This window comes from Cajanus cajan, chromosome 2, assembly GCF_000230855.2.
Source record: "Cajanus cajan strain Asha chromosome 2, NIPB_CcT2T_4, whole genome shotgun sequence".
Taxonomy (NCBI): Eukaryota; Viridiplantae; Streptophyta; class Magnoliopsida; order Fabales; family Fabaceae; genus Cajanus; species Cajanus cajan.
In genome coordinates, this window is record NC_138518.1 from 76,041,840 (window position 1) to 76,068,144 (window position 26,305).

At 27.1% G+C, this 26,305-nt stretch overlaps 2 protein-coding genes and 2 long non-coding RNA genes across 7 annotated transcripts; 2 read left to right on the plus strand and 2 right to left on the minus strand.

The window, feature by feature from the left end:
* The first annotated feature begins 892 nt into the window (after window positions 1-892).
* LOC145954564 (uncharacterized) lies at window positions 893-1,832 on the plus strand. The gene is made up of 2 exons (XR_014431808.1): window positions 893-1,208; window positions 1,444-1,832. It is a non-coding gene; the product is annotated as an uncharacterized LOC145954564 (long non-coding RNA).
* Window positions 1,833-12,585: 10,753 nt separating this feature from the next.
* LOC109806094 (uncharacterized) lies at window positions 12,586-16,386 on the plus strand. 4 transcript variants are annotated; one of them, XM_083069094.1, is made up of 8 exons: window positions 12,587-12,940; window positions 13,027-13,196; window positions 13,265-13,367; window positions 14,042-14,158; window positions 14,244-14,357; window positions 14,443-14,487; window positions 14,636-14,759; window positions 14,850-15,362. In XM_083069094.1, the coding sequence occupies exons 1-8, from the start codon at window positions 12,656-12,658 to the stop codon at window positions 14,978-14,980; spliced, it is 1,089 nt and encodes a 362-aa protein (XP_082925220.1). In that variant the 5' UTR covers window positions 12,587-12,655; the 3' UTR covers window positions 14,981-15,362. The 4 variants fall into 4 exon arrangements, with proteins under 4 accessions (XP_082925221.1, XP_082925220.1, XP_020224040.1 ...); XM_020368451.3 differs by lacking the exon at window positions 14,443-14,487 and adding an exon at window positions 16,150-16,386 and having other exon boundaries at window positions 12,590-12,940; window positions 14,244-14,414; window positions 14,850-14,918; XM_083069095.1 differs by lacking the exon at window positions 14,850-15,362 and having other exon boundaries at window positions 12,586-12,940; window positions 14,443-14,540; window positions 14,636-14,744.
* Window positions 16,387-19,303: 2,917 nt separating this feature from the next.
* LOC109806678 (disease resistance response protein 206) lies at window positions 19,304-20,374 on the minus strand. The gene has a single exon (XM_020369151.3). It carries the CDS (start codon window positions 20,331-20,333, stop codon window positions 19,782-19,784), a length of 552 nt encoding a protein of 183 aa, XP_020224740.1. The 5' UTR covers window positions 20,334-20,374; the 3' UTR covers window positions 19,304-19,781.
* A 3,170-nt stretch (window positions 20,375-23,544) lies between these two features.
* On the minus strand, window positions 23,545-25,010 carry LOC145954565 (uncharacterized). Its single transcript, XR_014431809.1, has 2 exons — window positions 24,040-25,010; window positions 23,545-23,855 (listed from the first exon to the last, which is right to left on the minus strand). It is a non-coding gene; the product is annotated as an uncharacterized LOC145954565 (long non-coding RNA).
* Between the last annotated feature and the right edge of the window lie 1,295 nt (window positions 25,011-26,305).

Below are 26,305 nucleotides of genomic sequence, written 5' to 3' on the forward strand. Positions count from 1 at the left end.
ACTTAATTTCATGTATTTTAATGTTTAGAACTGTTATATATTAATCTTAAAAAGAGTATGTATGTTTTTTCACCGTAAAACGTTTCTTATCCTAAATTTGTTCCAAGTTCGTGTAGATTTGAGAGGTTACTTTACTCCTAGGAAAAGATACGCTGGCAACAATACTGCGGCATGTAGCAAAGGATGAACGTGAATAACTTTCCAGTGTTATTAAAATAGAAAAAATAGTGATAGGTTAACGTAACTTTTTTTTGGTCTTATGCTTTGTTTGTTGAGGGGAAAGAATTAAAAAAAATAAAAAAATAAGTAAAAATTAATTTAATAAAAAATATAAAAAAATAATGTAAAATTTGTGATTATGTAATAGAATAAATTTATATGAAAAATAGAGAGAAATTAATATGTTAAAAATATACTTTATGTAATTAAATTTATATGTAAAAATATAATTTAACTAATTTTTTTTATTAATTAATTATTTAGATAATAATTTAAAGATAGTCTTATCTATGTATTTTTTTAAAATAAATTTTACACAAATTCACTTTTAAAAAAGTGAAAATAAATTTATACAAATTTTATCATAATTTCTTCCTAAATTTACTTATATCATCCTTTTAAAATATACATTTTTTTTATTTTTTTTCTTCTATTTTTTACTAAATCATCTTTTCAAACATACTATTAATCATTTTAACAATGATATCATTAATAATTTTAACAAAAAATAAGGGGTTAATACTTTTCACCCATTTCTTTATTACATCTAATAATAATTTACTGATTTTATTTTATTAGTTGGTATATATATATATATATATATATATATATTATTTTATTTTATTTTTTTTAATTTTAACCATTAAGGATAACACACGCAATCCATATCCTTCTCTTGCTTATAAAAGGCCCTTCATTCCATCAAGACTCATGGGAGCTGCTATCTCTTGATTGAGATTCATGTAGTGGCATCGTCCACCAGATTCAAGATTGTTTAGGCATGATTCTGGTCTTTGTCAACATATTCTGTTTTCAGATGTTTATTTTATTTTGTTTTCATTATTCTTAAGCTACCTTTCATATTTATTTTCTTTTCTCTTGTTTAACGATGAGCATCTTGTACTATATATGTTTAAAAATGGTGCAGATCTGTGCACTGACCTTGTTTTCAAGCCAATAGTTGATGCACATGTCCTGATAAATAAGGGGTAAGAGAGCTTTCTTCAGTCCACTCATGGGTGGTAGTAAGTTTCAATTAGCTGCCGACTCATTCATCCAAATGCTGAGTAAAAGATACTTAGCAAATGAGTGAATGATGCGGGAGACAAGTTGAATCTTAAACTTCCTGTACTTGGACTGAAGGGAGCTCCCTTTTCGTTTTTTTTTTTTTTTTTTTAAATCTGTTCTTTTGATGTATTATTATTTTTCTCTTCACATTTTTAGATGTGCACATGAGAAACTGATGAAAGATGAAGCATTATATATCAAAAGTTCCAAGTACTAATTAGAGGAAACGCATGAACTTGAGCCTAGTCTCTATCTATCTACTACCACAGTACAAAAGTCTACAGCTTGGTCGTGCTCGTGCTCTCTCTCTGCTACAAGTTCCTAGACGCTGTGTCTCCCGCAACACAAATTGCAATTACCGACATGTCCCTGATTTTCTCTTATTTTTGTTAAAAATATTTAGTAGCTTGTTATCAGACCCTGTTAGTTCCGAACAAAGTTTATTTTTTATAATAGGATTTCAATTCAAGGTTTTGTTCCGAGTCTTGTGATACAGCAGTGTATTATATGTATAAATAAATAATAAATCCATTCATTATATACTATTATCAAGCTTTCTTGCATTTAATTTATTGTTCTTTGATATAATCAAGCTTCATGTAATGTTCTACAATGGGAAAGTGTTTCTTTGATACAAGTGTTTCTGGAACAATGGGTTTATTTCAACAATAATTCAGAATCACATGCGTGCAGATGAGTGTTCTTATGAAAAAAAAAGACTTTGAAATTGTTTTACCTTGAAAATTTTTAGACAATTTATTTATTGATGTTATAAGAATTAGGGTTTGTTGACTCAGATAAGATATGAGCTTAAGACAAGATGAAGTAAAATTTAGGTTTTCTTTTAAAGGTTTTAACCTTATACGAAAGATTTTAACCTTGTTAAATGTTTGGTATGCAACATTTTACTAAATTCAATAATTTTATTATACTATATATTATGTATATAATATAAATCTTTAAAATATCAAACAGTTTCATAAAAAAAATACATATAACCCTTTAATCTTTTGAATTTAGTTTGAGTTCTATTTATTAAAATTAGATAACATGTTAGAATTATTATTATTATTCATATATTGTTCAAAATATATTTAAAGAATAATTTTTCTAATTTAATAATTATTTAATGATAAATTCTAAATTTACATTTCAAATTATTATATTCGTATATAAAACATATATTGAAATAAAATTTTATATTATATTATGTAATCATATATAAGATAATCTTATACTACATTATATAAATTTAGCATATAATTTTTAAATGTTACATTTATTATATAGTTGTATATCTATATAATATTGTATAATTTATATATGTGTTGTTATATAGGTTATAAATTAATGTTTAATACTTTATTTATTAAATATCATTATTTGACATAATATATATGATAATGCAATAAAAAGAAGTGGAAAAGCTTATCTTATTATGAGTTTCTAACTCAACTCTTTTAAAATAGAAAATAGATAACACTATTATATTATGGTAACGCAACAAATGACAATTTTATTATATTAACTTGAGATGAAGAAATTCTTGAATATTTTAAAAGTTTAATACGTCAAACATATTTATTTTTGTTTAACTTTTTAATCTTATAAATAAGATTTACAATTAATGGGAATAGAGCGTGTTTGTCTATATATTTAAAAGAGTTCTTTTTTTAAAATAATTCTTTTTTCTTGGTATAAAACTTCTTTAATCCATATACATTGGTACATCACTGTAACGTGTCTGGTGAAAATTTGGGACATTTATTGATGAATACTAAAGAGGGATTATTACTGACATGTATGTAATTGAGTGGTTATAGTTATTAATAATTTCTATAGTTATTAATCTAATATTGGTTAATCTAAATGCTTATCGACATTCCAGCATATTAATGTAGCAATTCTCATTATCATTACCTAAGTATAACAAATATCAGTGACTTATTAAATCTTCTGAACTTTAAAAATAGTAGAATTTGAATTCGAATTAGAATTATACCTAACTTCAATTATAAATCATTTTAATCGACATATAATAAAGATACAAATATATTAGAAAAAAAGTTTAGAACACATTTATTTACCGTATATTAAAAAACACATGATATCATTTCCTAATTAAAAACTTTAAGGTATAAAATATTTAATATCATAAAAGAAAGATTTTTTCATTGTTAATTTATTAGTTGTAATTTTTTATTTAGTTACTTGAAATAAAATAATTTAATCACCTTTTTACTTTTATAATTTTATAATTTTTATTTTTTTAGTTTTTATAGTTAAAAGTATTTAATTTTAGTCTCATTATATATTGTTTTGATTGTTGATCATTTACTTTTATAGAAATTAAAAGAAAAATTGTATACATTTACATGAATTAAAAAAGTTTATACAACTATAAAGGTTAAAAAGAAAATTTTATGCAATAAATTGAACAAAATATAAAAAAAATAGTTTATATATAGATTAAAATAATTTTGTAATTATAAAAACTAAAAAATAAAATTTATGAAATAATAAAATTTAAAAATCAATAAAATAAAATAAAATTAATGTTTTTATTAACAAAACTTCTCTCCTTCAATAAAACTTTCATATCTGAGATGCATGGTTATAATCCAATTAACGTTTGTAAAATTTTTATAAAAATTTTAATTTTTTTTCTTTTCCGAGAATAATGAGTAGCTAGGCTATATAGGAACGCATGACTGCATCCATCCCTCACTCGTCTTAATGTGAAACATGCAATCCCTACCGTCGAAGAGAAGCTATTGCTAGTAGGTGTCTGCCCTTTCACCTCTATAAGCTCAGAAGACAGTTGTTTGATTTGAATGTACACAATCTTCTGATTTTCTTTTCCACTTGTGCCCAATCTATGCCTAACATCTCCTTTTTACGTGCTTTCGTTTATATAGATCACTGTCGCATCTTTATCCAACACAACAATCAAAGTTGTTTGTCATTAAATGTAATTAACAAATAAAATATCTTAATTTTTTCCTTTGAGATTTGACATTGCATTAAAATGCAAATCTGTTTGATTTACCCAAAACTTTAATGTTCCTTTATTTTATGGGGTCTAGATGTTTCCATCCCATCTGAAAATGTTACGACTTACTAAAGTAGATAGTTTGTTGTGATCATTAAAGCCTTGCATGATATTAAATTATATAAGATATTGAGATTATATTGTTGGTATTTATATGTATTGAGAAACTAGGATTATAATTTGTTATTTTTATAAAATTATTTTATATATAATAATTTTATAATTATGAGATATTTATTTTGGAATTAAGTTTTTATAATTTAAGTATCCAAGTGTAATTTTTGAATTAATTTTAATTAATGATATTGGTTCTTGCATATCAATCAAGATGCTTCTGTAACGCCTAATCGTATTAATATTAATCTCAATAATATCCATATATATATATATAATATTTGTAGCTAGAAAATACATATATAATAATAATATTATACATCATAACATATTTTTCACTAATAACGTAGTTGTTTTTCTTACAGATATATATACTATTTATTATACATTCCTATTTACAAGTCATAGTTTCTTTTTCTACTTCTATCATAATTACATAAGTGGTTGGAACAAATTTACGATTGGGTTCACATGGTTCGCGGGTGGTAAAAAGAAGGTGACTATTATGGGACCGTCGATCACGGTAGGGATTTTTTGATTCGGAGAGAAGGTGAAACTTGACACTGCTACTCCATTGAATGTGACTGCGTTTGCTACCGCATCAACACTCCACGTAGTCCCAGAAAATACAGCAGAAATAACTGAAGGAAAAGGAGCGGGGATCGCTGGAACATCCATCTCTATTTATTTAATTATTATATTACATAAGAAACATAAGGAGTGAGATCATTTTTCAAAAAATAATTATAATCATAAAGCATGCGTAACAATAGTTAATATTAAGCAATATATATATATATATATAATTTGAATTATACTTGCAGTGACTAGTCAGGATAAATGAGTATTATAATATCAACCGGCGCAAGAATTTTTAATCATAATTTCTTACTCATTTAAATCCTCAAGGTCAAACCTCCAGCTACAAATAATTCAAATTTTATCTTCTATGGCCATAGAGTAATAATTATATTTAAAATGAGTCAAAGACAATTTAACAAAATTATATCATAATCAATCATAAAAATAATCACGCTAAATAAATTTGAGAATTTATCATTATTTAAACTTTATTTAAATACCTATACGCAATTAAATCATATCAAAAGCACCAATTAATTAAATGATAATGATAATCATTATAAAATAATTAAAATAATTAAACAATATAAAATATGAACATATTAATAATTATTATGGATACAAATAATCATAGAATAAGCAAATAAATGAGATTAGGGGTACCTCACTAGATATTAATAACAAATAAATAAACATAGAAGTATATAAAATTAAAGAGATAAAGTTCTCCTCCCCCTTACCTTAAAGTTGTTTATTTTCCTTTCTTTTTTCCTATCTCTTTCTTTCTCACTTTTCTCTTTCACTCTTACAATGTTACAATTCTCCAATTTCTGTTGAGGTTTGTTGTTAAGGTCCGCTATTTATAGGAGCAGTTTTTGCCTCAATTACGTAAGGGAGTGCGTAATTTTGGGTACGGAATAATATTTACTGAAGATAATCTACCAACATTTATTAACTTGTTATCCTGTTACAGAAAGAATATTTGATAACAGGTGCACGTATACATACAGGATATGAGAGAATACCATGGAACACCACGTAAACACTTGGAAAGACATCTATTGGAAGATCACCACGTAAGCACCACGTAACCACTTGGGAGAACATCTCTTGGAAGAATACCAAGTAAGTACTCCTCTGATGCATCCTTATTTACATTAAGAAATTTATTATTATTATTTCTAATTTTAATTGATTAAATCATAATAATTATATAATTTAGGAAAAATTTTATTTTAAAATTTTATTTTACTAAAAATGTTGTAATAAAATTTATATATATATATTTATATATATTATACTTATTCTCTTTTATATATATATATATTCATATATATAATTATCATAAATAAAAATTTCAATACACTTAATAATAATGTTGAGAATATTGTTATTTAAAATATTAGGATATTACAGCTTCCATATATAACATAGTTATTTTAATAAAAAAATTAAATAGCACTGATCAGTTCAATATGAATTTTTAATTGTTAGATATTCATATATCAGATACCTAGGTTCCTTTGTTTTGGTTTCAGTCTTCCTCCATAATGAAGAACATAAGAAAAGAACAAAATTCCAAGCCATATTTAAGCAGGAGAGTTAAAATAATTCATGAAATTAAAAGACTTGAAAGTTAAGAATTAGCTATTTAGATGATGTAGAGAAATAAACAATAATGTTGCTAAACAAGTTCCCACATATATATGGATGGAAAAAATAAAGGTAACGAGTAGCAATTATTGGAGTATGAAAAACATTTTTTTTTTTCGAAGTCTTACATATAGAAGATACACTTCAATATCTTAGAAGAGAACGAATTGGAGATCCTACAGTCAACTTTAAATTGCAAGTATCGAAAGATATTGATTTCTTCAAATAAATGATATTTGGACTCAAGTGATCGAATATAGGAGCATATAACCATTGAATTAAAATGGATTTTTAAAACAAGAATAAAAGAAAATGGTGAAATGTACAGTCCAAGACAAGATTGATGAAACAAATATTTATCGATGGATCTTTACTATGCCAAAAGTGAAAATAGGAAAAATTGTGTAAAGTTGAAAGATTGAAAAATGAATTTTATATGTGGAAACAAGTCTCTCATTTTAATTGATTTAATTTATTGTTTTTAATAAATAAAGTTAGACATGAGATTGGATTATCAAATAACCAATCAATATGAATAAAAAAAGATGGGTTGATTTGAATCATCAATTTTATTTGAATCATCTAATAATCTAATTAATATGAACTAAAAAAATGGGATCATCTAATAATCTAAGTAATATGAACTAAAAAAAATGGGTTGGTTTCAATCATCAAATTCATTTAAATTAGATGTGAAAAATGGATTGTGTTTATTTTATTTGATAAATTATAAGATTTAAATTCAAAGGTTTAAGTCAAAATTAAATATGAACCTTTTTATTTTGATTTGATAAAATTTGATTATAAATAAGTTTAGACTTGTTAGTGGGGATGGTAAAACGGGTCAGTCTGGCCCGTTTTGGCCCGGGCCGGCCATTGGCCCACAAAAAACAGGGCGGGCCGGCCTGGCCTGCCAATGTAAAACGGGCTGGAGATGCTGGCCCGCCCCGCCTAAGGGCGGGCTGGCGGGCCAGCCCACTTACAAAAATAAAAAATAAAAAAAAATGGAAAAAAAATATTTTATGGTCAAATAATTTTTTTTTGCTACAAATAAATAAATATAATCATATGAAATTAAAAATGCATACATATTGTACTTAATATATGTTCAACAAAAACAAATTACAAACTTAAAACAAAATCAAATAGAAATTAATCCGTTTACACCAAAATCAAAACCAAATTATAAACTTGCAAATTATTTATAAACTAAATTTTTTGATAGTCCACAAAACAAGTTTAAATACAATTAATTAACTTTAAATTTTTATTTTAAGAATATTAGAAGCTCTCTTGAAAGAAGTTATCTCTACTTTTTTTTTCTTAATCATCTTCATCCTCATCTTCTACATCAAAATAAAATAAACATAAAAATAATTAAATTATAAAAAAAAAAAATATGCGGGCCGGCGGGTTGTGGCGGGCCGGCCCGCTATTTGGCCCGGCGGGTTGGCGGGCTTGGCGGGTTGGCAGGTTGAAATGATTGGCCCGGCCCGCCAATTTTTGGCGGGCCAACGGGCCAGCCCGCGGGCCATGACCCACTTTGCCATCCCTACTTGTTAGTTCATTGGACCATTGGTTACCCTTTTTTTTATTAAATTCTACTAAGTAATCAAGAAATTTTTAATAATTAAGAGATAAAGACTAAATAAAATTATAATTTTTTACAAACTTTTGTTCAAATGATTAAACTTGTCTTAAGAATAAAAATATAATTCTGAAAAGTTCTTTTTGATAAACAAAAATATACTTCTAAAAAGAAATTTCTTATTATCCTGAAAGTATATTAATTTTAAAAATTAGAAAGCGTAATTTTATAATAATAATAATAAATATATTGTTTCTAATTAAAAGTTCTTCGTATAATTAATGGACCATTCTTTTAAAAATGAGTCTTCATAAAATTTACACATCATATTTAATGTATACAATATTGAAGATAAAGTGAAAAATTATAATTTAAAAATTATTGAAATTAATAGTACAATAGTATAAGGTTTGACAAATAATAAATATGAGCCAATGCATGTCTTGATTTTTGGAGAGAAAAAAAATAAGAAATGAAAAATAAAAATGAAGAAGGAAGATGTATAAAAAGTGATCGAAGAGAGATAAAATAATGGAAGAAAATGACATGATGAAGAAAATAATTTTTGAAAATAAAAAGAAGTTTTAGAAGAAAAAAAATTAAGAGAGTATTTAAAGAAATTTGGACAAAAACTTAAGAAGGAAACATAACTATTAGAAAGGGAAAATGATATGCATTTGTCATAATTAAAAAAATCGAATTAAATCTAGATTTTTTAAAACTAATTCATTATAATCTGTGATCCACATCAAGTGGCTCACAATGAACACAGATAATAAAAATAAGATGGATTTGACAATGTAATTTTTTTTTTGGTTTAAATATATTTTTTTAACAAATTTAAATATATTATTAGTGTTTGTAAAATATCGCAAGTATTTAATTTTGATTCTATAATTTTTTTTTATCTTTCTAAAATTTAAAATTATATATTTTTTTTCTTACCATTGTTTGATTTTTTTAAATTATTTATAAGTTTATTAGAAAATCAAGTGATCATTTCATGTGATATTTACAATTCTCTATGATACTTGGTTAACCTATAATATCTCTAAAAGATTTTAAAACCTTTAAAATAATAATAATTTATTCAAATTAAAATGATTATTAGATATAAAAAAATAATTTTAGATTTTAAAGGATAAAACTAGAAAGAATAATATATAGACCAAAACCTTTTTCCTTTTATTTTATAAAAATAAAAAAATAAATTTATTTTATTTTACTTTATTCCATCTCTATTTATCTATCCAAACATAGACTTGAGTCCAAGTAATGTCCTCCTCTTCGTGTAAGAAAATGATATGCAAGTGAAGAACTTGGTTCATGATCTTGGGGGCTTGGGGCAATGACTCAGAATTCTGTACGGCTGATGAAGATGAGACTGTAGCTGGGAGCATTGGGAACTTCAATTCTCGAGACCTTCTTGATGGTTTATGGATTATGAGGTGAGGGAAACACCTTTCCTCCTCGCAAACCTCTTCCTCCACCTATTAAATAGGCAAGAGTGATACAAAATCCTATTTAAATTATTGTTTGTAATCAGTAATTATCTGGATAAAGGTTCTCCCAGTCATACTGTAAATATATTTTCTGATTTAATCAAATAACACTTTCCTTCTATGTTGATTTCTTTCTGAGATCATGTCGATTTTCTAACTCATCAATCAAATATTTGAACTTTTGAGCAAATTGCATGTCAATGTATCAATAAATTCTATTAGTGAAACGAGTATCTGTGACTAAAATATGAGGATTCAGTCAGAAAGCAGAAAATGGCAGCTGTCATGACAAAAAAATCAAGAGGGAATTTGCTTTCAGTTCTAGGAGATACGTACGTATGACAAAAAATACCCTCTCTACGTGACAGGTAAATTGAAGAAATCTCACATCTGAATCCCTTCTTGTCTAAATACTCTTCACTATCACTGTTTCTTTTCCTATCAACTCCATTACAATATATCTCGTGCAGTAGAGGTGTTTATAAAATTATTTTAAAAATTAAACTAAACTAAATTATAAAAAATTTGATGTATTTTTTTTATTATAAAAATTAAACTAAACTATATTTTAAGTTCAGTTTAAAAAACTTGTTATAAAAACGTTTGCATAATTATTATATTCAACATGCACAAGTAATGATTTTTATTATTAATAGTACTATATATTTAAATTTTTTTAAATGTTGTTATCTAATTATACACACTACCAAAAATATTAAATATAGTGACATATAAAAAATATTATTATAAGTATAATATATGTAAATATATATTTATTTAATATATAATTATATAAAATTTTAATATTAATTTTTAATGAGATTGAACAACATATTTTGTGTGTTACTATATTAAAAAATATATGTAACAACATATTTTTGAGGTCAAGTGTTTTTCTTCTTAAATATTTAATATAATAACATATTTATATGTAATTCAAGCTTGAAAGAATTAATTAAATTGAAATAAATTCTTTACCTGTTGATAAGACTATTCAAAAATTGTTTCAAACTAAACGATTATAAAAAATATTTAACTATTTTTTATAAAAACTAAATTGAACTTAAGTTTAGTTTTAAAAATTAAATTACTACAAAAGAAAAATCAATTTCATTTATTTCAAATCACAAAAAAAAAAAATTTGATTTACGATGTAAAACATAGTTTAAGTCAATACAACGTATAATTAAGTAGATTGAACATCGAGAAGTGATTTCATAATTATTACTTATTATATGAACTTGAATTATTTTACTTTAGTTTTAGGTAAACAATTTTTAGATAAACAATTTTGATTAGCTTTTCATTCAAAAGATTTTAATTTTTTCAAATTAAATTACATTGCACACATTTTGATTTATTAGTACAAGAGAATAAGAGCTAATTTAAAATAAAAAAAATATTTTTTATAATGTAATTCTGTTAAATTTATATTAAGAAAATAATTTACTTTAATTTAAATTATAAAAGGGTTTGAATTCTTAAAATTATAGTTCACCAAATTAAAAAAAAAAACAGTTTAGTTTAATTTTTTTTGAACTATTTTATAATTTATTTCAATCTAAATAAATTATTTTTATAGTTCAATTTAATTAATAAGTAGTTTAATTTAATTTAATCCTTTTGAACATGGTTATTGTGGAGGAACAAACACTATCAATTATTGAAGGGAATAAAAAAAAGGGGGATATTTTTAACATGTTTTCGCTATTTCACCTCAAAAGTCACCATGATTTTAAAGTAGCCTAAAGTGATTACAATTTGCTAAATAAAAAATAAAATGTTACTTCAGTTCCTATGTTATCATGGTTCATATAGGCCAATATATGTCTATGAAAACACCGCATAGCTGCAATCTGATCACAAGAGACCTTACCCCGTCAGTATCTTAGAAAATGAGAAGTTCAAAATGTTAATCCTTCAATTACATAAATCATGTAATAATAAATTGTATAACTCAAGAATAACTGTCTTTTTTCTTGGAATATAATTTGATACTCTCTCCTTCACGCTTTTCTCTCAATTTGGGTAGAAATATTTTGTGTCAGACATAATGAAATGGTTCCTCCTTCTTATTATATCATAATTAAACCCAGGTTAAGACTTAGGGCTAACAAAATCTAATAATACCATGGATTAACGGAATGCACCCTCCGCTCACATTACGGGAGAATATATTAACGGATAATTCTTATTTCAACATTATGTATGAAAATTTGTTGAACTAACTATGAGCAAGATGAACCATTGATCTCAATCAATAGACCAACAAATACTTATGGCAAGAAAAAAACAAAATTAGCAAAACCTGGTGTTAATTTATCAAAAAAAAAAAATAAATATTCACCCATTCATAGATTTGTTTGTTTGTTTTTTAATAAAAAAATAGGCCTCTTAAATTTTAATTCATCCTAATCAATCTTTAAATTTTATCATTTGTAAATAGATATCATAATTTTTAATTTATTCGAATAATTTGTAAACTTCACTTCTTTTTATGAATAAACACCGATAATTTTAATTTTATTCTAATTGATATTTATTATTTATCTTTTTTATAAATAGTTTTTAATCAATTTAGGGTTAAACTATTTATTATTCATTATTTTTTATAACTATTTTTAAAATAATAAAATTATGAATTAAATTATAAATTTTATGATGTTTTAATATATAAAAGATATATTTAATTTAAAAGTAATGAATGAGTGATTTAAAATAAATTGTTAAAAATAATTAAGTAATTGATATTTGTTTTCCCTATTTGTAGTTAAATCGGAATGTAAGAGATGGTTATTTAGTATTTAGGATTAGATATTTTGAAGCATTAAGGATAGGGGTTACATGTAACGATCTTAGCATCGGAGGCGCAGCAAAATGGGGAGCTGCAGTGTGGATAGGAAGAAGGTAGAGATGTTAGAAGTTGGACCATGCAAAGATGGTTATGAAAAGGGTCTCTTAATTGGCCGAAGATTCTCCCACCTCATAAAGAGTAGAGTGGCCACAGACCTCATTCTACAAAACCAGCTTCGACCCTTTGCCCACACCCCTCAATCACACTCACTTCTCAAACCACTTTTTCATAACAACAAAACCAAATTCCCAAGGTATTGGGATGAACTGTTGGGGACTGCAGCAGGAAGCGCCGTGCCACTACTTGATGTAATTGCAAAATCATTTAGTATTATACAATAACCAAATGTTGCAACAATATTAATATTTACTGTCTTCTATGTGTGTATCAACAGATTTTGCTTATCAACTTCAGGAAGGAGATTCTTCCGTTTATTCCAAAAGATGGAGCAAAAATTCCCAATGTAGATACCCCAGATGATTGCTCAGATGTTCTAGTTGTCAGTGAATCTATGGCCATTGCGGCGCACAATGAGGATGCAAATGTTGCCCTTGTTGGCCACACGTAAGCTTAATGATTCGTGTCTTGTCCTCCCTTTAGAATTGCTTTATGGCTGTTTTCTGTGTCTGCAGCTACTTAATCAAAGGAATCTTGCCGGATGGTCTCTTCTTCGTAGCTTATACATATGCTGGGGAGCTTCCAAGCTGTGCATTTGGGTTCAATACCCATGGACTGGTAAAATATGCGTATATATCATGTATCTGATAAATTATGAAATTATTAAAATATAAATTTTCATCTTTTTTTTATCAATAATTAAGGTTCTTTATTTTTCTCTCAATTTAAAGGAGGTAATTTAATGAATTTAAGGATTTACCATGTTATTAAGTATATTAAAATGAAAATTCTCATATATTTTGTCTCATGGGTTCTTAGAACAATAAATTTGAGCCTAATTCAACCCTACAAAATTGACTTGTAATTTAGGATGTAGAGAAATAGTGAGTGACCCTTTTTTAATGATCTTGGATTGGCATGACTTGAGTTTTTTTTTTAATACACTTCCTCATACTCATGGTGCATGTATGAATGGTAGGGTACCTATTTAAAGTGGATGTAGATAACTCTGATACCATATTAGAATAGTAGATTTGAACCTATCTCAATCCTATAAAATCGGCTTGTAAGGTGAGGATTGTTTTTCACTTATATATTCTTTAATTATCTTATCTCTAATCATGACTAGATTTTTTTTGGATTTGAATTGGTGAGGGAGAATAAAATGAGAATGAATTGAACAATGGAACACAAATTTTATTTTAATATATTTCATTCTACTTGGTTACATCTCTATTTATCAGTTCATACATAGCCTTGAACAAGTGAAAAACTTGCTTCATGATCCACAGGCATTCACTCTGGATTCTGTACCGCCGGCTGAAGATGAGATTGTGGCTGGTGGCATTGGGCGCAACTTCATTTCTCGTGACATTCTTGAAGCTACAAGCTTGGACGATGCAGTGAATGTTAGATTTTGCATCCTTTTCCTTCCCATCTTAATGAACACTTTCATAAGTTTAGTATTTTCACATTGTGCTCTTATTTCATCAGAGGATCCGATCATCAGAAGTTTCTGTAGGGCATTCTTATAACCTGATTGAAACAAGCACGCGTAGGATTTTTAATGTTGAAACCGCATCTAGGAAGCGGATTTCAGTGTATGAGGTGGGGGAAACACCTTTCTTCCATGCAAACATGTACCTCCACCTACCTATTAATCAGGCAAGTCATACAAAATCCTGTATTGCAGTTGTTTGATCAAGACCGCCACAAACCAAATCACACACAGAGACATGTATGGTTGCTTGGAAATGTCTCAATCCACTTCATCAATCAAATATTTGAGCAGTTGAGCAAGTTGTATAACATGATATCATAAAAAATTCAATCAATGAAACATGTGAATCTGTGACTAAAACATCATCGTTGGATTTAATTCAAAGGTACAAGATGAGAATTCAATTAGAAGGCAGAAAAGGGCTGCTGTCTTGACCAAAAAATCAAAAGGGGATTTCCTGTCACTTCTAGGAGATATGGATGACAAAAAATACCCTATCTACATGACAGGTAAATTGAAGACATCTCACATCTGAATCCCTGCTTGACTCTTGTCCATGTACTCTCTTGATTATCACTGTTTCCTTCTCCTATCCTCAGGTCCATTGCTTTACACCCTCTGTACCGTTGTTATCGATCTGGATCAACAAACACTATCAATTATTGAAGGTAATCCAAAAAAAGGAGATTTTTCACATGTTTTCTCTATTTCCCCTCAAAAGTCACCATGATTCTATAGTAGGGTAAAGTGATTAGAATTGCAAAATAACCTGTTACTTCAGTTCCTGTCTTATGCTGGTCCATAGAGGCCCCAAATATGGCCATCAAAACACCTCTTAGCTGTAATCTGATCGATCACAAGAGACCTTACCCGTTCAGTATCAGCGCTTTGAAAATAACTAGTTTTAAATGGTATTCTCTCAATTAAATGAATCATTACCTTTCAGTGAATCTCATATTTTCTACGAACATATATCTAGTTCAGCTCCAAATGCCTTTAATTGAGTGACTATGTCAGTCACCGTAAATGATAGAAGCAAGGAGTATTGTTTCTGCATGGCTGAAATTAAAACAGCTATTTTTGTCTTTCATATATAATCATTGTCACTGTAAGCCTCCCTCCCAAAATCGTTGTAATCGATTTGGTCGATTTAAGACTACGTTTTTGTGTCTGTTTCATTTATAGATATTGATCAACATTTTATCAGAAGGCGACGTGGTAACATTTGTTAAGCAAACTAAAGTCAATAAATAAAGAATAATAATGCATGTACATCTCATGCTTGAGAGAAAAGAATGTAGGCAATACACTGTAACAAAAAGAGAGAAATAAAGAATGTGAAATGAGAGTTATCAAACATAACTGAGAAATTATGAAACAGAAGTGAAAGAAAGATAGTGCGGAGATTGCATGATGGCAAGTTTGATAGGACTAGATTGAAGTTCGGCCCAACGAAGAGTGCAGACGTAGGTGGTGAAGCCCAAGCCTTTAGATTAGAAGCGACCAGCTTTTGGACGTCTTTGTGTAGTTGTAATACCATATGATCCAAAATGTTTCAAATGAAATTGTTTGATATAAGATAAGATGGCAGGGAAGTATAAAATCACTAAAATTGTTATCGAGGGTAGTATATAAAGAGTTTTGAATTGGAACTTATAATTCTGACTCATGAAAAAAATGTGAAAGAAATAATTCTCGGAAAAGTATAAACATGCTAATCAGGAGGGAAATTGGAAAAGAAATTCACTTTTCCGAGGTTCCATCTCACTTCTCTCGACCACAATTAATTAAAATGAAAATTTGATTCATTAACATATAATTTATTTTGTTTTTATTTATTTCTCTTAAATTAAATACTTTTAAAATTTATCTATTTCTTATTTATTTATTCAATGTCAGTTGTTGAAGTTGAAGAGAAGAAGGAAGCTCTAATAATGAGCACGCTGATTCCCTAGAGTAGTTCACAACGAAACAGAGTGGAGCACAGTTATGACTCTTTTAGAGATGAAAATGTTCCGAGTCTTAAATCAGTTAAATGAATGGTTGATTTAAGAAATAATAATCCATCTATTTAGTCTTAAATATTACTCTTTCTTCGAATTAATAATATAATTATATAAAAAGTATTAAATATCATGTTCTATAGTTTTTTTTAAGATGTTGTATAGTTCTAAAGTACTTATTTATGAACTTATATACGAGAAATAATTGGGTATATATTTTTTTTGTCGAAGTAAAAGAAATGTTTGTTTTTAAGATATATTAATTGAGTTGTAAAATAATATGTATTATTTGTTAATTTAGAGTTAAATTTAATTCTATGACATTATTAATGAAAGTTAGCTTATCTTAACTACTTTTAGGTTGTAATTTTTTTTATATTAATTTTGATAAATTAGTTATTTATTCCTTATATAAAAGACTAAAGATAATGTTAAAAAATCTTGCAATTTAGTCATTCAAAATATATTATAGTATAGACTAAATTGATGATTCCATTATTTTAAGGATTTTCCAGGAGCGATGATGATACAATCTAATGCATTATTTGGTCTCAATTTTTTTTAAAAAAATTTCAAATAAGTTCTTAAATTAAAAAAGATGTAATTAGGTCATTCATCTTTTTATAATTTTGTAATTTAGTTCTTATAGTTAGAAACTCAATTATAATCCATGAAATTTTACCAATATTTACATACCTAAACAATTATATTATATTTTATTTTTGTGTCATCATTCATATGTATCAAGAATGTTTTGTAAAATTTTATGGATTCCAAATAAAATTCTAACACTAGGGATTAAATTACAAAAATATATATATAAAAAAATCAAATTACATTTTTTTAAAATTTAGAAACTTAATTAAAAAAAATTAAAAATCAAATAATATATTAAACCTTTAATAAATATATATTGTCATTGTCATTTAGAATATTTTACACGATCAATTCATTACGATAAAAAAAACACTATCAACTTATTAAAAATTAGCTTTGGTGTGATGGTGGAAACAAAAATATTAATGGTTAAGGTGTGCTAATGATCGATGACTAGTAGTTTTAAAAAAAATGTTTACTTTATAATTTATTTTAATTTTATTTATTTATTTATTATTTTCAATCAATGTATAAGGTATCAGTTGTTATTGTATAAAATCCAATTTTAAAAAAAAGTTGGACAAAAATTGACATATAGTGCCTTTTTTTAAAAAAAAATCACAATGACAACAATATTTATAATAATAACTCCAAAATATCTTTATTTTCTTTTTTAATTTCAACTTCATTTTGAATAAAATGCTTAAAATTTTTTAAATTATATTATTAGTATAAAATATCCTTCAAATGATACTTAACTTTTTTGAATCACTTTTTTCTTTTTTACATGATTCAAAGTTAAAACCTTATTTGAAGTTTTTTATTTATTATTATTATTATTATTATTATTATTATTATTATTTTACATTATTCAAAGTTAAAACTTTATTCAAAGAATTCAAACTCACTTGTTAGTATAAAGTTTTCAATTTTTTTAATATAAATTACATGTATATGTCTTTTACTTAAAACAATAGTGTATGAGCCAATTAGGATCACTATATCTAAGTGTTTATCAAGTATTTATCCGTGTATATAGTTAGAGTTCTACGTACGTCTACATCAATAGACTAAAACATTTTCGCTTTTTAATTCAACCATTCTTTTATTCATTCCTACATATCACTCGATCTATTGGCCACCAGTGTCATGTATCACCTATTTAGGTCAACAACTTCATTGAGGCGTTTCAATTTATTGAAAGCAGAAAATGCTCCTTGAAGCAAACAGTTTTAGCTTATATAAGTCTTAAATGTTGGAAAGTTGCTCGTGAGTTAGACTTTCATAGTAGTTAAGATTGGACTTGATGAAAATAGTATAAGAAAATAGACCCATATCTATAAGTTTTGGAATTTTGGGTAAATTGTAGTGTCACATGCATGCATGTTTATGGTTCCTTACTTGGCTCATTAATGTAGACCCTTTATTTTTACCATCTCCCCTTGACCCAGCACTAATTAACCATATGTCAATAGAACGAATGATTTAAAGTGATTAATTTTTTACAAAAAAATCTCTTAACCTTAATTTGGATAAAATTTTCAAGAAAAAAACCTTTATTCAAAGCATTGTTTAGGAATCCTCTATACTGGACACTAAAATCAAACTTATAATAATTTCATACCTTAAATAAATTTTAGTATTTGGAAAGATATTAATTTTTTTATTCCAATTAAGAGATATCTTTGGTCCACTCAAAAAAACTATATTCTCTATTATTTCTTATACTACTATCGATCGTTTTATAAGAAACAAATGATAATATGAAATAAATTATGACTTGTTTCATATAAAAAAATATTGAAATGATTATAAATTGAAATATACAATTTAGAGATTATAAGACTCTTGCAATTGACTAAAATAATTATCTCTGGTCATTTCAAACTACTTTTCTTTTATCTTAATGTGCATGTGTGGACTGTGGAGATTAAATAACACCAATTTAACTATAAAAGAGTTGCACTAAACCCAAACCGTTAATAAAAAAAGATCGTAATATTTAAAATATTTTCATATTTTATAGTAACTTTAACATATTTTATAATAACCAATTTAATCATTTAACTTTATTTAATTGATTTAACCTGACTTCTTCTTTATTTCATTGTTTGATTGATAAAAAAATATAAATTTATGTGAATTTAAAAAAAATAAAAAGTTTTTTAATTGAAGATTTATACAATAATATTAGTGCCTCTTCTACTTGATTTTATTATTTTGTGCATTCACTTTTTCTTTTCATATATATATATATATATATATATATATATATATATAATTTTTTAGAACACGTTTGTGTGATTAAAATATATAATATCGAGATTTATTTTTTAAAATTATCATATTTTTCTGCTTTTAAAAACTTCGATTTAGAATAATTGATTTATTTAATCCATAAAAACATAGATATAATTTCAATTTTCAGTTAAATTTTTTATTATTTAACAAATTAGAAAAAACTATTGATTTATATCATTTGAACAAGAATATTTTAAGAGCTCGAGTCGAAATTGGCTTATTTACATATTATTATTATTAGAGAAAAGAAAATGCATTGACAACTTGATAACAGATACAAGAAAGAGACAGATAATAGTATTGAGCACATTAAAATTTTATTAACCTAGATGTAATGGAGATAAAGAAGAATGAAATTAGAGAGAATGAAAATTTCGAAACAAAGCTCTTTGAATTAGCAACGTTTATAATATCACGATCGATATTCGATGAATATTTATCTTAATTGACTAAAACTACCAATGAAAATAAAATAAAATAACTTCAATTTATTATTACATAATTTTGTTTTAGTAATCATGATATAAGTAAACAGTAAGTAATATTTGTCGAGAATTAAGGGACCCCTTGATTACTTTATTTAATGGTTACTTACTTTATTTAGGAGGGACTTATTAAATTCTATATATATCACCAACACTCGTAGAAATTAATTTCAAGACGAAGGCGAAAGTAAATTTGGCCTTCAAATGCATCGGTCATAATGGTGGCAATTCCTCTATGCATGAAGAAATCTCCGGTGCCACCAATGACGGAGATATCTCTAGTATTCTGCAAGATGGGGTCAGCACCAGCGAAAGTTATGGTTCCCTTATGGTGTGTGCTATTAAGAACGAAGGTGAATCCAAGCCAGGAGGTGTAAGTGTTGTAGGTGTCGTAAATGTAAAAGCCTTGTGCCCTTCCAACGGGTTTGGAGCGAAGGTTGTTGTCCAATGTGATGGGGTCATCGAAAACCACTATGTTTCCAAAGTGGAATTGCCCTCCCAACTTTGTTAAGTTACCACCTTCTGGAGCTGCCACTATTGCCGACGTGGCATTGCCACCATTGGTTCCGTCGTAAATGATGTCGTGGAAGAAGAGGACCATCTGCTTGCATGCTGTGTGGTTTCTCTTCTCGCTGCCTGATGAACATAAAGCAAGCAATGTGAAGAAAATGAAGACAGAAATTACTTTTTCCCCCATTATTTCCTTGGAAAAGTTATGTAGTTATGTGAGGTTCTAGTGTCCTTTTATAAGGAATCCAGTTTCCAACTTCTTGCTTGGAACAAGTTTAATAAATGAAAAAGAGGAAAAGGATAATTTGTTTGTACATGTCATTTCATTACGTCCGCAATGATATTATGCATCGCTATCTATATCACACAAGACTTTTTTGGTCATGTTAAATTACAAAGGATAAAAAATAAGTGGACACAAAGCCTCTTGTTAACATCTTAAGTAGGAAAAAAAAAACTAAATAAATTAGGTGACAATACGATATCATCCAAAATTAAATAAAAAAATATAGTTAAATTACATTCTTTGTCGTCTATAATTTGTAATATGTATATACAATCTTGATTCCAATATCAATTAAACTGTGATGTGATGTTATCATAGTACATAAATATAGGACTCATTTATAAAATGCTAAAAGATGATCATATAAGACCTATTACAACTTATGACGAGCATTATAAAATTCATCATTTAAACTACTAATTCACTTAATTTTTATATAAAATAATTTTATAATTATCCGTCAATTTGAATGAATGAAACGAAGTATTAAATGATTTTCAAATTTTCTAAAAATTTGCAGATTTAATTTATGCATTAAGAACTTTAAATTGAACGGTTAGATCGTTGAAATTTAATGTAGAATATGAGTTATTGAACGGAATAAGTTTAGGTAGACTTAATCCTGGAATAAAATGATCCTTCTTGTAAAATTTTTTTACACTGACAACTAATCAAATCTGTTAATAGCATTTTTTTATTTTAATTTAATTAAATGAGCAAATGACATGACACTATTAATAGATTTAATTGGTTACTAGTGTAAAAAAACTTTACACTGAGAATATATATGTGATTAACTCTATATATATTACGTTTACTATCCGCTAAACTTTTGTCAACCCTGTTCTTGTTATTTCTCTGTTTAGGTACCTTGTATTGTATAAACGAGGCAAGGTTAAAGCAAGTTTTCAATCTTTGCACAAGCATGCTTCGTAAAGTGCAATAATTAGTCCAGCATAGAAAACCATATGATTCTTGCTTTAATTAAGCAATATTTTCATTATTTTAATTTTATATATTATCCATGTTTTAATTAATATTATTTAATTTATTGGCCATTTTAATACTAAACTTAACGGTTAAATAACTCAAAGATCTAAAATAAACAAAAAAAAAATACAAAAACTAAAATAAAACAAAGTGATATTCACATGAATTTAAAATATATTGTTTTGTAATAATTATTGTTATAATTATGAATGACAAATTATGATTGTTTGACAATGCAACACTTCTTATAGTATCAATATTTATTCTATTTTCTCTTTTTAAAGCACTAACTTATAGATTTACATATGAAACAAAGGTTAACAGACTTGATTGGTTGTCAGTATAAAAAAACTTTACACTTGCAGTGTATAGGAGATTAACTCATTTTTTAATAGTGCATTTTTTATTTTAATTTAATTAAATAAGTAAATGACATGATACTATTAAAAGATATGATTGGTTGCTAGTGTAAAAAAACTTTACACAATATATAAATAATTAACTCTTATTTAAAATTACAAATTTTTTAAGTTGCATAGCTACTGTTTAGTTGCACTAGTGTAATTAATAATGTTTCGAAAATTATATTTTTTTTTCATGGATATAGTTCATGTATTATTTCAAAATTGATAACTATAATTTAATTTGTGATTTGGTTTTCATTGATTAATTATTATTTTATTCACATATTTATTGAATTTATATTAATAAATAATATTACAAACGCAATTAAGAAAAAATCAGCACCCTTCTTTTCCTTTTCACGCAGTCTCATTCCGTTTTACCCGTTATTTTTTTTCTTCTTTCCGTCAAGTTTACGTGTAAACCTCAAATTTAATGAATCATGAATAAAAAAAAGCACAAATTTATTCGATTCAAGTATATTGTTATACATTAATGATGCTCGAAAAAGGAAGATAGGAAAACAAAAAAAAATTATACAGTGGCCCTAAAATGTATTTTTAATTTCGGTAAAATGAGCAAATTTAGATTTTAAAAATTTTCTTTTGTGTATCATTTTTTAAAAACTTTATAAATATTATTTTTGGTCCTTAAAAATGATCAAATTTTGATTTTAGTTTAGTAGTCCCTGAACAAATTTTTTTGACTTTCATCCCTTAAAATATAAAGTCATTATACAGTGAAATAAATTTAAAAAAAAACATTATTTAAACATAATTTATTATAAAAATCAAAATAACAAAAATGTGATTTTAACTTAAGACTTTATACATATTAAAAAATTTTATGGCTAAATCAATCCTGTGAATTATATACATTTATCCAATGAATATCCTTATCATATATTTTTTTTTATAAAATTTAGTAACTTAATTAGTTTGTTCATTAAGATTAAAAAATTAGTTAATTCAGTTAATAATATTAAATTTATATATTTTTCTTAAAATACTCTTAACAGTTAACACTAATGAAACTCTCACTCTATTAACTATTTTTATTAAATTAAAAACAACTTTAATTAAAAGTATTTATTGTAAAGAAAATAATTAATACAATAGAAATTTTATATATCAATTCTTTTAATAGCACGTTTAATTTAAGTTATAAAGTGAAAAAATAGAAGAAAAAAAATAAGAATATTTAGAATTATTACTTAATAGTTGATTTCATTTTATTGTGATGGCAATGAGATCCGGTGCGAGGTTGGTGGTGTTAGGTATATCTTGATTTTAGTGGCAAGTGAAGTCGCTTTAATAAGGGTTGGTGAGTCGTGCTTTATTATTCACCGTTGCAAATTCCACAGATACCCAGAACCACAAAACATTGGGCCCCGTTTTTAAATCGATTTCTCTTCATCCACCAGCAATTATATGTTAACTAATCTAAGACGGCTCTATTATATGTTTAGTTATGTTATTCCACTTAATAATGTTCCTAGAACGCTGAATTGGTTTTTATTTTTGGGTGTGTACCGTAGAATTTAATTACTATTTTGAGATTTTTGTAACTTTAGTCATTTTTAATATTAAATTGCTCTCAAACTTAATGTTGTGTAATTACCAAAAACACCTTAATGGTGTGATTGTTGCCCTCTTAATTCACCAACCGCACATGATTTCTATCCAAAAACAAGACAATGAACAACAACATAGCAAGAATCTTCACAACAATCGACAACCTTGAGCACATTATGAAGTTGATTGCATGTTACAAAGTCGGTTATGTACATTACAAACAGAAACTCTAGGCTCTACATTAGGAGAATAACGACATTTGCTCAAGAATTAACATTCTAACAATGACGGAGTATACGACCTCCAAATCGACCCGAGACATTTGTGCTGCAAAGAACTTCTAACCTAACAAGGAGAGTCATTCCCCTCCTTGAGTTTTCCTAGGACAGCTCGTCAACAAATAATGTCTTCATCACTTCAGCAACAATATCACTATATCGAGCTTAACAAACAACGCCTACAAAATAAGCACCCCAAGACAAGCCGAAATGAACATGCCACTGATAAACATCAAAATAGGTTAAATCTATAATTTTACAATGAGAAGCTAAATTGAGGAAGTTATTATGTTTCATTGCATACTGGGTGTTATTATATTATTCCATGATACGACACCAATATACTACTAGCTGCATACATACATGAAGTTTCAAAATTGACAATCTCCTCGCTCAGTGCCAGATTGACCAAGACATCGACTATTGAAACTCCATCAATAATATAGACTTCAACCACAATATGGCTGGTAACAAGATGGACAACACCACCTCAACAACAAACCTCAACAATTTCTTCTGCTACAACAACCTGGACACTCATCTTAAGCACATAAGTTTCTTTATTCAAGTCAGCAACTTCCTCGACCTCGACCACTACCACTGGCCCTTCAAGAATGGTCTTTGTCTCCTCACCCTCATCCTCATCAAGAATGTCAATCTCATTCACAATAAAAATATCAAAGTCAATAATCAACTTACCGCAAAGGAAATCTGGTGCAAAGAACACCACCTAGTGAATAACTTATTGAAAGCCTTTTGCATGCTCCTCGCAAACAACTTCCTCCATCGCCAAAATCTTCTTGTCTAGATCCTTCTCCTCGCCAAAAGGTTGTCCCATTCAAAGGGCAAGAGCACCTACCTCGTGAGTAAGCTTCCCATGATTCATAGGGACATTATCTAGTTCAGCAACAAGCTTAACCACTTTAGTAGAATAAACTTCAATCTCCTCCAACATCCTTTTATTCTCACCCTTAAGGCGAGCACACATCATTGTCGACATGGTTGCATCAACATATAAAGCCTCTAACTCGGTAGTCAACAACTTGATCTCGTCATCCTTGAGAGCGAGGATAGATTACCCACCCTGTCAACAAACTCATCACACTCTTACAACTAGGGGTGGTGGGTATATGGACTCATGTTCGCGAGGTGGCCCATGAAACCCATGGTCGGCACAATTAACAAACCTATTTTTAGAAAAATCCACATAATTATAAGAGAAATTAAGTTTGACTTGTAAAGTGTGGGTATTTTGTTGACTTAATCCGCAAAACTCATGGGTCAACCCATTTAAGAAAATTATTTTTTTCTTAACTTTATGATAAATTTTTAATAATGAGTAATTTTTATATATTGTTAATAAATAAGCACAAGTAATAAGTATTGAACTTAGTATATTTATATTTAAAATATATTACACTTTTGCTACCTTAATATGTTTTAGATTTTTTTTATGTATAAATATGTTTTAGATTAAATGTATAATTTTGATATGTTAATATTTTAATATTTTAGTTTAAGTGCGTAAGTTTTTTTTTGTAAGTTAAGACTTTCATAATTTTATTTTTATTTTTACTTGTTTGATATTTATATTTTTATATAATTTTTTTTATGTATTTCTCCCTTATAGATTCTTGCACAAAAAAGGAAGGAAAACATTTTTAAAAGTTTTATATTAGGCCACGAACTTGCCCGTTTAACCCTAGGCTTTGTAGGGTAGATATGGGCCATGAAAAAAGACCATTTATTTCATGAGTCAAGCTTATCCAGTATGTTAAAAATACAAGTTTCTTGGATGGCACCTTAAGCGAGCCAAGTTAGTCCGTACACACACCCCTACTTGCAACAACACATCCTTCTCAATTGTAGCCTACAAATACAACTGCTTTCAAGCATGTCACACTTGTGCGATCTATTAGGCAACTTGATTGTGTTGGTTTTCTGAGCAAGCGCACCCAAGTCTCTGTAATATAGTTAAAAGGTTGTCGATCCTCAGGGACTTGTGAAGTAAGCTTTGATTTCTATTATACTAATTGGTACTTGTGAATTTAAAACTTGAGTAATTACACATGTTCAAAATTTGATGTGAATGATAGATCAAACTTAAGTAACCAAAAGTCAGATTAGATTTAAGGAACAAAATATGAGAAACAGTTGGGATTAGATTTCATCAATCTCCCTCCTATGCATTCCTATTGATTCTTTCAAATGATTCCATTACTCATGGCCATTGAGTTCTCTATATTCACTCAGACCCAATTCCTTGGCATAATAAATTCTAAGATATTTAACTCAATGAATGATTCCTCACTTCATTCAGTTAAATATCCTGCATTAAGAGTCAGAACTTCTTACAACTATTAATTCCAAAATCATTCCTGACCTTTGAAACTAATAGGTGATTCGTTCCAAGTCTAGATTCAGAAAAAGTTTTCCAACCAAATTCTAAATCTGAAATCAAAAATAAATGATCAGTTCATCAAAGCATTAAGAACAGAAACAAATCACTGACATTGAGTAATAGATGAGATATATATATGAATCAAAGAGGAATACAAAGGAGTTCGATGATTACATCAATCCCAACCCTAGAGCTTTAGCTCTCCATGGTACAAGAAATCACTAAACA